This window comes from Natator depressus, chromosome 16 (genome assembly GCF_965152275.1).
Source record: "Natator depressus isolate rNatDep1 chromosome 16, rNatDep2.hap1, whole genome shotgun sequence".
NCBI classification, from domain to species: domain Eukaryota; kingdom Metazoa; phylum Chordata; order Testudines; family Cheloniidae; genus Natator; species Natator depressus.
Window position 1 is genome coordinate 23190183 of NC_134249.1, and position 16826 is coordinate 23207008.

At 47.2% G+C, this 16826-nt stretch overlaps 1 protein-coding gene across 3 annotated transcripts in view; it reads left to right on the forward strand.

Moving 5' to 3' along the window:
- Positions 1-16826, forward strand: part of CRB2 (crumbs cell polarity complex component 2) — a 57002-nt gene that overhangs the window by 12030 nt on the left and 28146 nt on the right. For all 3 annotated transcript variants that reach the window (XM_074973741.1, XM_074973743.1, XM_074973744.1), the window contains exons 2-6: positions 7150-7851; positions 10022-10217; positions 10873-11012; positions 11479-11661; positions 12679-12792. In XM_074973741.1, coding sequence (XP_074829842.1) covers positions 7150-7851; positions 10022-10217; positions 10873-11012; positions 11479-11661; positions 12679-12792 — 1335 coding nt within the window. The remainder of the gene's footprint in view (positions 1-7149; positions 7852-10021; positions 10218-10872; positions 11013-11478; positions 11662-12678; positions 12793-16826) is intronic.

Below are 16826 nucleotides of genomic sequence, written 5' to 3' on the forward strand. Positions count from 1 at the left end.
TTCTGAGCTGGCTTCTTTAATAATAATAATAATAATAATTAATATCTATATTGTGTCAGCCTGTCTTTTCTAGTGAAGTTTGTAGTCGAAAAGCCAGTATTGTCCTTGATCAGGTTGAAAGGGACAGCAGTGTTAGCATAAGAGGAAAATGCAGTGTTCATAGGAAATGTTAAATTAGAGCTGCGGGCACTGCACTTCCAAGTCACTTAATCTCCAAATTAGTGTGATTTTATGTGTGTTTAACTTCAATACATAAGACAAACACACTAATAAAATTCTCATCAAGCAGTGGTCTATAGAGTCCCATAGAGGACTGAGCTACTTCTGGGGCTCGAGTGGTTTGAGAGAGATGGAACAGAAAATCCATTTCCCCTTGTTCTTGAGAATTCTTGCTCTGTTAATTTTCTCTATTTACCAGCTAATTAGTTGTCTCCTTGACCAGCATCCTCGTGCTGAAGAGAAAGATTATAGAGACAACCAACCCAGGTTTGTCTTTGATGTGGGAAATTACTGTTCCACACTCCCTAAATCCATTACTTCCATATCATTCAGGGCAGCTGGTGGTTAATTATATTTACTTATTTGAGGTGTTGTAGCACCTGGGGTCCAACTGTGGCTCAGGGTCCCATAGTGCTAGCCATTGTACAAACCCATAGCAAAAAGACCCTCTTCCAAAGTGCGTCCAATCTACGGATGAAATCCTGGCCTCATTAAAGTCAATGATATACTCCTGATGATTTCACCTCCTGTATCTATTGAGCCAAATTCTGCTCTTACACTGGTGCACATCTGGAGTAACAGTTAAAATCACTGGAGTTATTTCAGACTTGCAGCAGTGTAACCAAGAGCAGATTGTGGCTCATTGTTGTATCTGTAAGATAAATCTTGAATGAATGAATTAGGAGCTTTTTGTGTGTGTCTTGACACGTTGTTTAAGCTTGAGCCTTGAATTATTCTTCACAGTTGGTTAGGACTCTTGCATATTTATTAATGTTGTTGTAAGTGTGAAAATCCCATGCTTTAGCGATTAGCCTCCTGAATTTATTTTTTCACCTTTCACTTATAATCTCCCGTGGGTGGAAATAATGGCTGTTTCATCAAGAAGAACTGAATCTGCAGGTGTACTGGAATCCAAAGGCTGCCCTTTACAGGAGCAGGACTGTACTGTGATGTTTTCAGGATTCATTTGTTAGAAGAAGAAGCGGGTACCAGTGTTGTACTTGAACACTTTCTACTGGGAGAGATCTGGCAGGGGCTCGATATGGTAGTTCTGTGCTGCCCAAACACAAATGTTGTGGTGCCACTGAACTGCCCTTGTCATTGTGAGCGCTGCCAAAGGAGTGGAAGTTCTTCCATACATTTATCTTCTCAATTGTAGATTTCATTGTGTACCAGGGATCCTGTAGTGATCTCTGCAGCATTTGACCTAGCTGACACCAGTATCGGCTTTCGAGGTGGCCAGTTTTATCTGCTGTCTGGAACCACGAGTACTTTTACCGGCTCTGCTAGGAGACGAGGTCTATAAAGCAGGAACGGAGAATTGCTGCTAGTGGTATAGGGCCTATGACACAAACGTGATTAGTTCTGATTCATCTGGCAGAGGTGACAAAATAAACAATTTATTTCTACATTAGATCTAGGGAATTGGAACAATCTGCTCCTAAACTGACCTGCTCCCATCGAGGCAGTCTTCCGCAGACTCTGAGGCTAGGAGGGGCTGTCACTTGTAAGCTTAGTTAAACTAGCAGGGGGCCACGTAGTAGTTAATACTAGTAGAGGAACACTGGCTACGCACCCTACGTTACAGAACTGGTTAAAGAGCTCCTCACAAACCTGGTGGCGAGGCCATCCGCACAGGCTGGGTGCTAGGCCATGACACTAACCGGCATGAGCTAGGAAGAGAATGGAACATGTTACGGCCGCTTAGAACCTTCCTGTCTTTCTGTGAGGGGTCAGGAAGGCCTGTCAGCTCCACACTGTGTCTGTTTCCTTAGCTGTCTGCAGGTGGGTTCTGCTCCACGCTCACAGCTCTTGTGTGTAGCGATGGGACCCTGTACTTGTCATTGAATCTTTTCTCTATGATCAAGTGAGTCTTCATGAGCCACACACCTTCATGAGCAGCATAGTCACATGGTGAACCAAAGCAGAGCGGTGGGGAAGGCTCTAGGATTGAGGACAGCCTTTGGTCTGTTGTGAAAAGGTTTGGAAAAAAGAGGGCACGTTACCCCTAACTCGGGCTCTACTGTGGGTAGTACTTGATCTGTCTATGTTCATGCAGGCAGAGAAACAGCCCCCACCCCTCACCGTGGTTGGAGCTCGCAGAGACACTTTTCTGCTGCCAGTCCTTGCTGGCTGTGTTGGCATGTGACCTGTCCCACGCTGCCCTGCGTGTGCATGCAATGCAGTCAGAGAGAGACCAGTGCGCTGTGCTAGTACTGGCTCTTGCACTGTTAGGTTCCATCCATTCTGACACCCGGCAGGAACAGCTCTGCTCTTGAACATTCACTGTTGGAAGTAGCTTTTTCTGCATGCAGATGAGACTCTTGCCTGGACCAGCATCAGGGTCTGCAGTCGGAGCTGCTAGTTTAACATGCAGTGGGCCTAATCCCTTCTCTGGCAGGGACTGTGCTCCCAGCCACTGGAAGGTGGGGGTTGAGACTGGATGCTCATTAGATACACAAAGGCTCATGTCTACCACCAAATGAATCCTTGCTGCAGAACAGCTTCCCCAGCTCCCTGCTCTAATTGCTATAGCAGATTCCAGGCAGATTTCGTCATCTCTGCTTTCTGCCTGACTGGGAATCTGTAAATAAAAAGGCTGATGGCAGAATAATGGGAGTGCTGGACAGTGCAATGCACAGCAGCCCTCTCCAGCATCACGAGAGAGGCAGAAGGGGGCAGGGGGTAGATGTTGCTGGAATGAGAAGGAACCTTGTAAATTCCTGAGTACCCCCTGACACACACAGCTCCTAAAGGGAGACTTGGGACCAAGGCAGTCTTTGGGAGGGAGGAATTACAAGGAGGTCAGGGCTGAAGCAGGCTTTTATAAACTGAAGTCTGTGATAAATCGCTTTGGGGCACCTCTGCGTACAAAGGGAGTGACGAACTGATGGGGGTGGTGAGTTGATAGAAAGCCACTGACGCAAATAACTAGTGGGCATGTATAAAATGCATTGGAGCAAGGCAAACGTGACCAAAAATGCCCTAAGTTAATGAAGGCATGAATGGGAGAATGTGTAAGGTCAGCAGGGAAGTGACACCATGGTGTTTGCGCCTGACAGATTTTTAGCAAGGAGCATGACGTGTTAAAATGGGTCTTCTTGGGCTAGTGGTAGTGTGGCTGAAGGACTGAGGATAACGAGCTGATCATTATATCTGGTCTGTACAAATCTGCTGGTCATCTGAGTTCTGGCTCCTCTCCAGCCGCAGTTGCTGGAATTTCTTGGAGGTCTGTTCCTTTCAGTAGGTAGCCCAGGATAATGTATAGTAAGAGAGTGGACTGGACAAAGGACCAGACACACACTGGCTCCTGAAAACAAGGCTTGCTCCGAATGCTAGTGATCCCGGCACCTATAATGCTAGATGAAGTTGGAATTGTCTCAACAGGAATGGTAGTTATTTCTCAGATTTGGTTTACTGTTGCATGAGTTTTGATTCTGCCTCTGTGGCCACTTTTCACACAGAAGGTCATTTCCAACATATCCACTTTTCTGTTGCAAAATAATCTGCAAATGCCACATAATGATCCCACATGTGTGAAACCAGCCTGCAGTGTCCTGGCTTTTCCAACCTCTCTGTTGTGGAATCTTCTGCAAGCTGGGATCTGGAGCTGAATGAAGATATGTTCTTCAAAAAGCAGCACCAAGTGTGTGTGCATGCTGTCTTTTCCTTTTATTTTACATTGTGGATGGGGCTGCTTTTGTCAGTGAATCCAGTACATCCCTCCCAGCTTAATATGTTTGCTAAACTTCTGCAAGTAAATCCCAGTCTGAAGTTCACTGAACGGAAGCCACTATTTTCTCTAAATAGGGTAGACTGGTTTATCGTACAGACAACTGTAAAATATCTGTAACTGGTCACGAAGCCCATTTGAATTGTATGGGACAGAGTATGCTGCTTCTGCAAGGACACAGGCCTATCTCCCCAGATGAAAGTAACCCCCAAGCGCTGATATCACATCAGAATTGGCTGGTCCAAGATAATTTCCCTGCCAGTTCACCTGCCGCACCGTTTATAACAGTTCTGATTGATTTGACCTGACATTTAAGACTCTTAGGCTTTACCCCTGCATGTAATTAAAGCAAGAAGACAGTGACCGACACTGTCTGAGCTTTGGCTGGCAGGAGGGAGTATTGGGATTTCTTGGGAGTGAAATACTGTTGTATGTTTTTAAGCTGCTCTGTCTTATCAGAGCACATCATGGATACAGGGATAGATCATTCCAGTCTGATAAAAAGGGGCTCTTATGGAAAATTCAGCTTAGGGAGTGACTGTCTCCTTTTCTCATAAAGGACTTCAATGGAAACAGTAATAAAATGCGGGGTAGGTCTAATCCCAGGGGTGCTGACACCATCAGTTATCCGTAAGCCTACACAAGCATGTTAGACGCTTTCAGTAAAGGTCTGTCCTGCATTTCATTGCTCTGCCTATATGGGAAAATGCAGGAAGGAGAGGGCTGAGGGAGTATTAACAGCATTGCAAGCCTCTCTCATTACTAATACTCTGCATTTACATAGCACTTTACAAGCATTAGCATCCCACCCCAGGAGGTGCATAAGTAACTAGAGTCTTCCCAATGACAGTGGGGTCGTGGAATCTGAGGCAGAGAGGTGGTGACATGGCCAGGAACAGCCACAGGGAATCTCTGTCAGAGATTACATTACCATTTGAGAATTCCAGGCTGCCAGGCCTCTGCTCCAACCACTAGCTCTTGCTTTCAAATGATAATGCATCTGTCTGAGGTCTAGCTAGAGTGGCACTGCCCTGTTACATCTCACCTGAGCCCTTGCTAATATGCTAATGTGCTTACTTTAAATGCAGAGAAACTTCCCACATCAGTGGCCTATTTTCTCGTCCTCCTTTCTGTATTTTTGTATTGTCACTTGCCTGAATATGATATGTAGGCTTTCAGCTTTGAGGCCTATGTATGCCGGGGGTGTGTGTGTGTGTGTGTGTGTGTGTGTGTGTGTGTGTGTGTGTGTGTGTGTGACCCATAAATACAGCGATTCATCTGGGAAATTACTGTACATTCCCAGGCTTAAAGGGGCTCTGACTGCACCCAATACACTTCCCTTGACTTGACAGCTATGGGCTTTGTGTGCAGTTCCCAGGGTGAAAAGTGAGTTGCAAAAGGCTCTTGGAATCCCCTTCCTACCCTCATCATCAAACTGCCTACCCCTCATATCAGGGAGGAGAGATGGTTAGACAGACAGACACCTGGCATCCCTTTCTTCCCATCTTCTGGCAACCTCCTGTACAGCTACTCAGGCAGGACAACCCTAGCTCCCATAGGTCATCTCCACCCTCAATCTGCAGTTTGATTGCTCAATGGAAAAATGGCCTGGAAAGGGAGCGCTGAAGGAAGACAAATGGGGACTCCCCTGCGTTTTCACTCACCAATGACAAGTATCCCCACTGTTTGGCTTGGCAAATGTACAGCATTTTGCATGGAGGGAAACAACAAAGACAAGTCTGGTTTTTCATTAGTGAAGACATCAAACATTCTTTCTGTTCCCCTTAGCCCCACTCGTTTGCCCAATGCCCTGTGTAATCTCACCAGGATCACCTAGATTTGCAGCTCTGTGGGCATATCTCATCACATTTCTTGGGGATAATATTGTTTTAGTCTGGAAAGGGCCTCTTTCTCTTAGCCACAACAGCCTGCTGCTAATGGGATAACAAGGTCTTAGGAATGGGAATGAACACAACCCTCCCCCAGATCCAAACCTCCCAAATTTGGGAGAATCTGGTTTGAATGTTGGGAGCTGAACCCAAGATTTAATTCTGAGCATGCCCACTTATCACTGGCTTCACTGCAGTGCGAAATCACTCCTTTCCCTTTGAGGCATACTGTGTTTGGCCAGTGATTATTGGGTTGCTCTTCTTGTGGTCAAAGACTGTGTGTGAAATAGGCTAGTTTGGAACAGGCTCGCTGGGATTCTGGCTAAGAAAAATACATTCCTTGGGAGTGTGGGATGGCTGGAATTGGGAGCAATGCTAGCTCCTTGGCACTGAGCTGTAAATCAGTGCAGGCTTGATAAAGTCAGCTGGCCTGTGGTTAGTTATCTTGGTATGTAGCTCACCTCTACCACTTATTTTGGGTTGTAGATTCCCTTCATATTAAGGGAAATTGCACCAAGTTTATCTATGGAAAGGGTAGAGAACACGTATGTAAAGGATGTAAACAAGTGTGAGCAGAGATCCATCAGGTTGATTTAAGAGTGCGCACGTTAAATGGATGATTTAGCCAAATAACTAGAGGCAGAGGTGTAGGAGGCGTGCGGAATGCAAGAAGAGGAAAGATTGGCAAGAGGAGGGAGAGAGAGAGAGTACCCAGGGAGAGAGGCATCTTTCAGGTACGAAGGTCTCAGGCCCTTTTTGGGCTTTAAAGGTCAAAACTAGCCCCCAAAACCACTCAGCAGAGAGTGCAGATTTTAGAGCACCGGTATCATGTGCTGCCAATAAGATACTAACTAAGTGGCCGCTGCATCTGCACCAGCTTCATCCTGGGAATGGATTTAAATTGATCTTATTGCAATAGTCTCCAATCTGGAGGTGACACAGGCATGGATAGCAGGAGCAAGGTCTGTGGCTGAGCGGAAAGGTTACAGCCTCCTGGCCAGGCACAGATGAGAGAAAAGCCAATTTGTTTGCTGATGTAATGTGATTGCCCAAAAACAACTGGAGATGTAACTGCGCCTCTCAGCTGTGAATGCAGAATACCTGCTCCCCTTTGGAATGCATTTATATCTCCCCGACTACAAATAATTAATCCAGTGCCCATGGGAGGAGGCTGGATATTTGTGAGCAATGGCCAATGCAGCCCTATTAATACTGAGATATCTACTGTGTACAGTAATTAAGGGAGGACCCCACTGGGTTCCTCTGTGCTGCTAGCCCAGACTAACAGGAAGTCTCCTTTCTCAACAGGAACATCAGGCTCTGAAACTGCCAGCAGCTGTTCATCATTCCCTTGTGAGAACGGGGGAAGCTGTGAGGATTTGGAGGGGGGCTACAAGTGCCTCTGCCCCCAGCAACCAGTGGCATACATGGGCACAAACTGTGAATTCCTCTACTCTGTGTGTGCTGTGCACAAATGTCCCCCGAATTGGATATGCAGTGAAACTGCGGGACTCCTGGATTATGAATGCATCTGTAGGCCTGGCTTCACAGGTACTGAGTGTAGTGTTAACATTAATGAGTGTGAGAGCAATCCTTGTAAAGGGCCTCATTTTGAATGTGTAGATAGTGCAAATGGATACATCTGCCAATGCCAAATGGGACCAAATGGAGAAGGCTGCCACACTGAAATATCTGTGTGCTCTAGCCACCCCTGCCAAAATAATGGGACCTGCATCGAGGGTGCCGAGATATATACCTGCAGCTGCCAACCTGGTCACACCGGGGCCCACTGTGAAGATAACATTGACGAGTGCGCCTCCAGTCCATGTCAGAATGGAGCCATCTGCCTAGACAGGGTGAATGAGTATAACTGTTTCTGTGTGCCTGGGTTCCAAGGATACCGCTGTGAAATAGACATCAACGAGTGTGCATCCCGGCCCTGTAAAAACAATGGCACCTGCCTGAATGAGATGGATCGCTATTTGTGCAAGTGTGTCCCCGGCTATACAGGTACCTTTCATGCTCACATATTAGTCTTTCAGTTGGGTTATTTGTTGCTGTTCATGAAGCTCCATCAATGCACCTGCTTGTGGCAAAACCAGCAAAAGACACAGTCCCTGCCCCAAAACGCTTCTCATCTCTGCCTCTTTGTTACAGCTGTGAGGCCGAGCCTCTATCTGATGGCCGGAGCTTCTGGTGTGCTGGGGAGCACGTGTGTACTAGCTTAGGCCTGGGTGTCCTGAAAGAGAGGGCTTGGGTTCCTGGGGGGATGGTTGAGGCTTGGATTCACAGGGATGATGTGGATGTTGAATGGTTTGGATTCCTGGGGTTATGGGATGGGGAGGGGGTTGAGACTTGGATTCCCAGCGGCGATGTTGATGTGATTGGCTTTGGTGAAGGCATGGTTAAGCGGAAGCACAGAGAGAGACATATTTGTCTTCAGGAAGAATAAGCTTATTGGAGTTCAGGGGTGTAACTAGTCTCTATCAGGCTGGCCCAGGGCATTTTGTCCTGTCTTTCAGGCATTTTCCAGGGCAGGAGGCTCTGTTGTGGGTTTGTTTTTCCAGCTCTGTTAAACCCTGAGAGTATTTTGCATGTGACTCTACTGAGTATTTCTTCTTGGTTCAACTGTGCTGGTGATGACTCACTGTGTAATCTGCACCTGTGAGTTATCTGCTGAGGCAGTGGCGCAAGGGTCTCCTCTCCCCCAGCCCAGCTATCAGAATGGAATGCAGTCCAGGCTGCAGCCACCTCCCCCTGGTACCAGCCGGCACATGGACTTTCCCAGCCTTACCCATTGTCACAGGCTACAGGCATTTCAGGAGTTACGTGGCTGTAAAGGAATGTGGGGTCACTGGGCCACAGATTACAAATGGAGTGGGGAGTTGTTGCCTGTCAGGCATCCAGTCACCGACTGAGTCACACTCTGGTGAAATGCAGAGCTGGGGGAAATACCCACTCAGGAACAGGCTGTGTATAGGCCTTAAAATGACCCTTAGATTTAGAGTGTAAAACACAACTCCGTGTTTGCCCATCAGTTTCCCTTTCACTTCCCTGCATCACAGCCTATTGGCCCTGGTCTTGCAGCCTCCTAGAGCCACTGGTCCTCACAGGCTGAGCATTTCCTGGCACTTGCAGCTGGAATTCGGGTGAAGGAAGTTTTGACCTGAGGATTGACAGGTTGTGATCTGGCAGATTATGGGGCCCACATTCCTTTAGGATTAGGGTGGCCACGTCTGCTGCATAGTGAGCCTCTGTCAGAAAGGAGGATTAGATGGATTGGCAGGTGCCATTTTTAGGGGCTTACTCTGAGGGGTGATGTCAGGCCATGGGCAGTTCATTGAGGTGGGAAAGTGGCAGGATGGTTGCTATGGGATCTCGCACAGATTTCCTTTGATGAAATGACATTAGACAAAGATAATAGATATGTTTCTACTGTGATTAGTGCTATTAATACTTAATGAATAATACAATTATTATTGCTAGTACCACTATAACTAATACTTTGTACTTCTCCAGCACCTCCCTTCTGAGGACCTCAAAGCAAGTTACAAACCTCATAATGCTTTTGGGAGGAGGGTAAAGGATATACAGTGATCACTTCACCAACCACTGAAATGCAACCGCCTCTCTGGTGGAACACAGCAGCTACACTGGAGTGAAGAATATCATATATAATCCAAACTGTAAGGGGAACACTGTGTCACAGAATGTAAATATCCACAGTTGAACTTGGCCACAACACTGCAATTCACATCCTGCCACTTCCCCCTTCCCGCAAAATAAAGCATTATGGGATTTTTGTAACGAATGTAAGTGAGCAGGACCTTGGTTTTATGTCTCATCCGGGAAGTGTATTTCATTTGCTAAATGCTGGTGGAATTGACAAATTCAGTGAAATCAAATATAAGTTTATGCTAGAGATTCACAACTGTTGCAAACTATCTCAATTTTGTTGATTTAAAAGCAAACTCCATAAGTCCTCCCAAGATAGACTTGGCTGCAAATACTAATAAACTAATCATTTCTTAGTATTTGCATGCTTGTCTGCTGTCCAGGAACTTATGAATTGTCATGTCTGTATTCTAGCAGAGTGGGTTTGATATCATTACTTTTGTGATCCCAGCTCAGAACTCCAGCCAAGTCCATAACATGGATGTTTGTCTCTTTTGTAACAAAGGTGTAAACTGTGATGCTGAAATAGATGAATGTGACTCAGACCCTTGCCAGAACGGGGGCACGTGCACTGACCATATTGGGTTCTACACCTGCACTTGTGCACCAGGTTATGAGGGAATCCAGTGTGAGGTGGACATCAATGAATGTGCAAGCCAACCATGTATCAACAGAGGGATATGTCATGACCTCGTTGACAGGTGAGGGATGCAAGCTGCTGTGGCCATTTGCATTTCAGTGATTAGATATCTGACATGAGCCAATGAGACACCTGCCTGGTGTAAGTCCATTGACTTCAGAGCAGTCACCTCTAGGATGAATTGGGCTTAGTGCTCTTTAAGTGTTTCCTCCTCCCTCCCCCACTCTGCTTGCTATTATTTTTTCGTTAAACTGAAGTTATTTGAAGAGCCGTTCAGTGGGGGTGTTAATGCCAAAGGACCCCTTCCACTAGCAGAGTTCCCAGAGATGTTTGAAAGAATTCCCGTTACTGTCTCTTATTGCTCCGCGATGTCCCAATGAGAATTATTTGCAGCTTAAATGAATGACCACAAGCAGCAGAAGCAGCCACCCTCCTTGACTGAGAGCATCCCCGTCTGTCTGATCCTTGCCTTTCATGTGCAGTATGTAGGCTCAGCAGCTGACTTGAGGCTGACCTGCCTTGCCACTGATTTCCTGAAAGGATGCTCTGTTTATGGAGATGGGACTGTCTCTTCTGTCAGCCCATGGGTGAGGAATTCTGCAAGGTGGACATGAGGGCTAGCAAGTTGGCCCCATATGCTTGATTGCCCTTACCTTGGAGGGGACTGGGTATTAGAATGAAGAGCTCTTGTGGTGTTCTGTTTTGTGTCCCCCTAGCTACCAGTGTGATTGCAGTGACACAGGCTTTGAAGGGGAGCACTGCGAGCTGGATATCCTGGAGTGCGCCTCCCAGCCCTGTTTGAACAGTGCTACCTGTCTGGAGGGTGTCAAGAATTACAGCTGTGCCTGCTGGCCTGGTGAGTAGGGGAAACTGCTTCGTTCTCCTGCAGTCTGAGTGTTCAGTGGTGGAGAGGACCTGCTAGGTTGCCCTGAGCAAAACTGGCTCTACTCTGTATGGTACAGTCTAGTTTTCAGTACACCAAGTGATGGGGGCTCCCGCTGCTTCTCTCAGGAGAGTCTTCCACTGCTATGAAGGTCTCACAGCAGGGAAACGTGTCCTGCTGCATCGCCTGAAATGTCCCTTTTCCTAAGACCAGGCCTTTTCTACCCTGTGCTTTCCTGGGCGAGATCAGTTGACTGGCTCTCGCCTCTGACATTAGTGCTGTATGCCAGGCCCTGCTGCTTTGTGCTAGATGAGTTGCAGTGTCTCAGGCTCACATAATCTTGCTCCCTTATTGGCAGCTGTGGTATCTTGGTAGCTAGTTTTCTGTCTCCCTTCCAAGGACGTGCTGTGTTGTTCTAACTCTGGTGTTTGCCTGGCAGGTTACACAGGGCAGCGCTGTGAGGAGGATGTGGATGAGTGCGCTACAGACCCTTGTCACAATGGAGGCGTGTGCTTCGAGCGATCCAACCAAACCTACTATGGGACACGATATGACTTCCCCAGCGAGTTCAGCTATAGTCAAGCTGCTGGTTTCCTCTGCTGGTGCCAGCCAGGTTTTTCAGGTGAGCTACCCACTGGGCTGTGTCCTGCGCCCCCTGGTAGGAGCTGTACAGCTTGGGTCACAGGGAGTGGAGAGGAGCCATCTGCACAGCAAGAGCCACCCACCTGGTGCAGAGCAAGATGGTTCTGGCTGCGCAGCTGCCTCGTGATGAGGAGTGTGTGGCTCTCCTTTGCTGTATGTGCATATTGCAGATGGCAGTAGGAGTGTAACCAATATCACTCTCTCTACCTGGAAGGCCATATCCCTCAAGGCCCTGATTTCCTCGTTGGTGCAATAGCCCACCGCATTCCCTAATGTTCTGTTCAGTACCCTGCAGCTGGGCAGACGGCAAAATAGCCCTGGTGGCCCCTCCCATGGGCATAAAGTAAAAATTGTCCTTGCAATGTATTAGTGGGGCATTCCCCCTCTGGAGGAAGCTATTAGTCCCCTGGAGTCCCAGGTAATGTCTTAAGCCTCCCCTTATAGTGACTGCTCTTGTAGCAACCTTTCATGTAGTTGGGATGGGCAGGCAATTCTCCCTGCATGTGAAGGGGTCTAGGGATGCTCAACAGAGACTGCCCTCTCTGTGTTTTTTAAAGAGCTTATAGGAGTGTGGGGTTGGGGTGTGTGGGTGGATTCAGGGGGGAAAGGGGAAGTGCCCTTTTGGGGGAAAATTGGAAATATAGGAGGGAGTTTTCTCTAGTTATTAGAACAGGGGTCTCAGAGTCAGGATTCCTGGCTTCTGATCTCACGTCTGCCACTGACTCGTGTTGTGGCCTGGGGTAAATCGCTTATCCTTTCGGTGCCTTAGTCTTCTACATTTTATAAATGGGGATTAACGATGCCTGCCTGTTAGGTGGGTATTGAGGGACAAGTAATGCTTGTAATGGGCACTTTGCATCTTTGGATGAAAGCTGCTGAAGAAGAGCAAAGAATTGTGAAAGAAGGTGTTAAGATTCCCCCTACAGGGGATGCACACACATCCACTGCCTGGGCTTACTGAAATGATCATAATGGGATTGTGTTTTCACTTTCAAAGGGGAGAACTGCTCTGTTAACATTGATGAATGTGAGTCTCAGCCATGTCAGAATGGAGGGTGCTGCACCGATCTGGTTAACGGCTTCCTTTGCCATTGTCTACCAGGATACTCAGGTAATGTTGGTGATGGAGTGTGTGGAATCAGATTAGACTGGTTAGTTGATGCTTGCTGAGTCACTGATTTGCCATACGGTTGCATAATTGGATCCTAGGACTGACTAGAGAAGGCTGCTGAGTGAGACTGAGATGAATTGGACAGAGAGCTGTGGAGGGCCAAGACTGGTGTAGCTGTGGTTGTCTCCAGATCAGGACTGAAGTGCACTGGCAGACCTGTGTGAATGTACTGTACTCCTAGGACTGGGGTACATTGGCAGTGCTGTGAATTGAGGATGTGAGCAGATCAATGGAACTGTGTGAGGGAGTCCGGCACCAGAATCTTAGGATCCTTAGGTGTTGGCAGAGGGATATTGCACATTGCCATTGGCACCCTCTTGACAGGTATGGGGATATGTGCTCTGTACAGAAAGAGAAATAGTCTTTGGGATGAAGATGTATGAAGCAAGAGGGAAGAGGCATTTTGGGTGCTGTGGCCGGAGTTTCAGTGCAGCAATTTGTCTCTCAGGGAGGCTGTAATTGGAATGGTCGACATTTCCTAAGGGCTGTAGCAGTTTGGGGCGGGGAATGAGGAGCCTGTCACCAGCACATAAAACAATGATGATATTTCTTCTTCTCCCCTCTGGATGATGAGCCAGGGATTTGGGGTTGGAGGCTACACTGTTATTTAGGGAGGTCAAAAGGTTTTGGTGTCGTGAGCAAATGCAGCGCAGCCCTTTCTGTTTGCTCGGGTGTACGGATGTGCTTGGGAGTGGCGGACCTGGGCTCTGCTAGAGATGCCCTGTGTGTCCCTTGGTAGGTCACTCTAACCCGTTCTGTGCCTCAGTTTCCCCACCTCTGAAATAGTGAGACTGGCTTGCCAGGGCATTGTAAGGCTAAGCACGTTGCTGTTTGTACCCTTTGGCTGGAGGGATGAACAGTGGGGGTGGTGCCACTAAAACAGTGTGCAGTGCAAATGTAGCAGCATCTTTGAACATGTGAAGATTAAACACCAAGCTATGTGCCGCATATCCCAGACACCACAGAAACGAGAGGAGCAGAAAGGCTTGCTAGGCCCACATAGTCTGCCCCCAACTGACAACGTGAGCTGGTACCACTTTGGCCTTGTCTTCACTAGGAAAAAAGATGCATTTTTACCACATGCTTGCTAACACATAGTAAAATCCTTGTGTGGATGGGCCCTTTATTTTGACACAAACAGGATAGGGGCAAAGGCGGGTGAGAGCAGTACTCCCTGAGCAATCAGTTTTGTGTGTCTCTTCTCATCCAGCATGGAGTTTGTCTCCGTTCCCACCACACAATCATTCTGCTATGATTGTGACAACCTTCTTTGCAGCCACAGCTGTTGGGGTGGGATCCCTCTCTCTCTGTACCTTGTTGCCAATCCATCTCATCTCAAACCTCAGAGGAAAACCTCTTGTCTCCTTTCCCTATTTTCTTTAATCTCTCTCTGCTAACTAACAACCTGATACTGATAAGGGATATGGTTTGTATGAAAGACATTCTCTAACTGGCTTGCATTCTTCCAGCCCTCCAAGAGTAAAATGTATCCTGCCTGAAATGCTGAAAGGCTGCCATCTTGTGGGAGAAAGGAAAAACTTGAAGCTACAAGAGAGTTTTTAACTCTTCTCAGCAGGTGGTAGGTAGCAGTATTCCTGAGTCCGTACTGGGCCTTTTCTAGTACCAGTATAGTTATATCAGTATAACCCCTGTGTGGACAATCTTATTCCAACACTTGTGTCTTCAGTTTAGCTTAAGCCCCTCTGAAGTGACATATGCTCCTCTATCAGACTAAGTGTGTCCACATGGGCTACACCAGTATAACTAGAGCAGTTTAAACTCACACTTTAGGTTGTTCTGAAAGAAAAGTCCATGTACACAAGGCTGTAGAAATAGGCTTTATTCAAATCTCTCAACTGCTCTGCAGGGCCAGTTCCTACAGTGCTGCACCTGCAGATGCAGACCTCTTCCCAATGGAATGTTGTATAGTTCATTAAATGTCTCTCCACTGTAAGTCATAATGCCTGTCTGTTTGTGCCTCCAGGGCCGTTTCCTTCCCTCAATGCCCTGGCACCACCCTTAGGAGTCCAGGGAGCTCAGCATTTCATTTCGCTTCCCCAAACTGTAGGTTTACCTAATCCTTCCTAGCCCCTGGGCCTGCTCCTGGGCAGAAAAGCTGACACAGGCACAGGATGGGGAGAGACAGTGCTAGAGAGTTCATTCTGTTGCATCTGTTTGGGGTTCATTAGTACTCGAAGGAGATTAGAGGCAGGTTGCTGTGTTGTTAAATTACTATGTCTCCTTTGGGGTAAGTTCCAAGACATAACAGTGAAAGGCTGGGAGCAGCAGGTGGGGAAGTCACATTTTGCCTCTCTCTGAGCTCAGTGAGCTGAGTGAGTACATGTGGAGGAGTGAAGCTGACAGGGAAATAATAGCAATTAATCTTCCCTGCTTTGTCAATTAATCCCAGTATAGTCATGCTGGGTAAACAGCTTATTACTTCATATTAGGATCACAGAGTAACTTCATGAAGTTTCCAGTAATGTTTCTGTTCAAAACACATTTCTATGGCAGCTTAGATCTGCCATGAGCTTGGATTTAAGCTGCCTTCCATGATTAAAGTGAACTTGCTACTCTGATGTAGGCTGCTTTTTTCATTTTCTCTCCTGGAGCCCTTTCTTCAGTCTCAGGAATGTGGGGAGTGTTGTGGGATAACTGTGAGAATCAGCAGAAATCACCTTCCTACATGTGTTAACTGCCTAAGTGCCGTCTCAGGCTGGAGCACAGCACAGAGCTGGGATGGCTCTTGCCTAAAATGTAATTATTGTCACAATAACAGACAGTAAATGGAAGCCCAGTGACCCAGTCCTGTCAGAACCACATGTCAAGATAGGACACTGAGATTCAAAGGTCTGGGAGACGGTCTGGGAGAGAGACTGTCTCCTATATGGGCCATGTGACCTCTGCGGTTTGTATACCCTCCTTTCCCTTCCCACAGTGCTCAGAATTCCCTGTATGGGCTGAGTCAGAGGGATGTGCAGGAACAAAATTAAACAAAGAAGGGGGTGGAGGAGTCTTTGTTGGTCCCAGAAAAGATGGCAACTGTGATAAAACTAAAGTCATGTTCCCACCGGAGGGACAGCCAGGCTCGAAGAGATAGCTGAACTGAAGGAGCTGGATTCAGATGATTACATGATGAGAACAAACTGAATTATCTATTGATCTGAATTGTCTTTTGGGTGAAATGTGGCGTGTGTTTAACTGGTCAACCATTTAGGGCAGGAAGTGAGGAAGAATAGTGTATTAAGTTGAAATGGGAACTGGCATTTAGGTTGGCAGAATGTAACTGCTGAATTAGAATTTGGCCAGTTAACCTTTGAAAAAAATTGTAGGAGCTGTTTTAATGACTATGAGTGGCCTAACGCACAGTTTCCATCTCCTCCTGAGAATGCTATCCAGCAGCAGATTGCCCCCTAGCATCATGCTCTGGCATTAAGTCAGCCTGACTGAGAGGTCAGCTTACTCTGTTCAGCCTTAGGGTATGTCTGTGCTGCAATTAGACACCCACCGGGCTCACGGGGCTCAGGCTAAAGGACTGTTTAATTGTGGTGTAGATGTTCGGGCTTGGGCTGGAGCCCAGGCTCTAGGACCCTGTGAGGTGGGAGGGTCCAAGAGCCGAGGCTTCAGCCTTGAGCCCCAACCTCTACACCCCAATTAAACATTAAACAGCACCTTAGCCCAAGGTCTGCGAGCTTGAGGTCAGCTGGCATGGGCCAGCTGCAAGTTTTTAATTGCAATGTAGTCATTACTTACAGTGTCCTCTTCAGCCCTTTTGGAGGAAGCAGAAAACCTTTTTCTGTTGTATTAACAACCTTTGCTTCTCCCAACAGCTCTTCGTGCAAGAGTGCAGCCCAAGCCAAGACACACTTGAGGTTTTGTGTTACTTGGTACACACACCACCCAGTGCAGTGAATTGAAGAAACAGGATTGGTGTTTTTTCCTGACTGAACAGATTGTTTAATTTGTTTGTACAG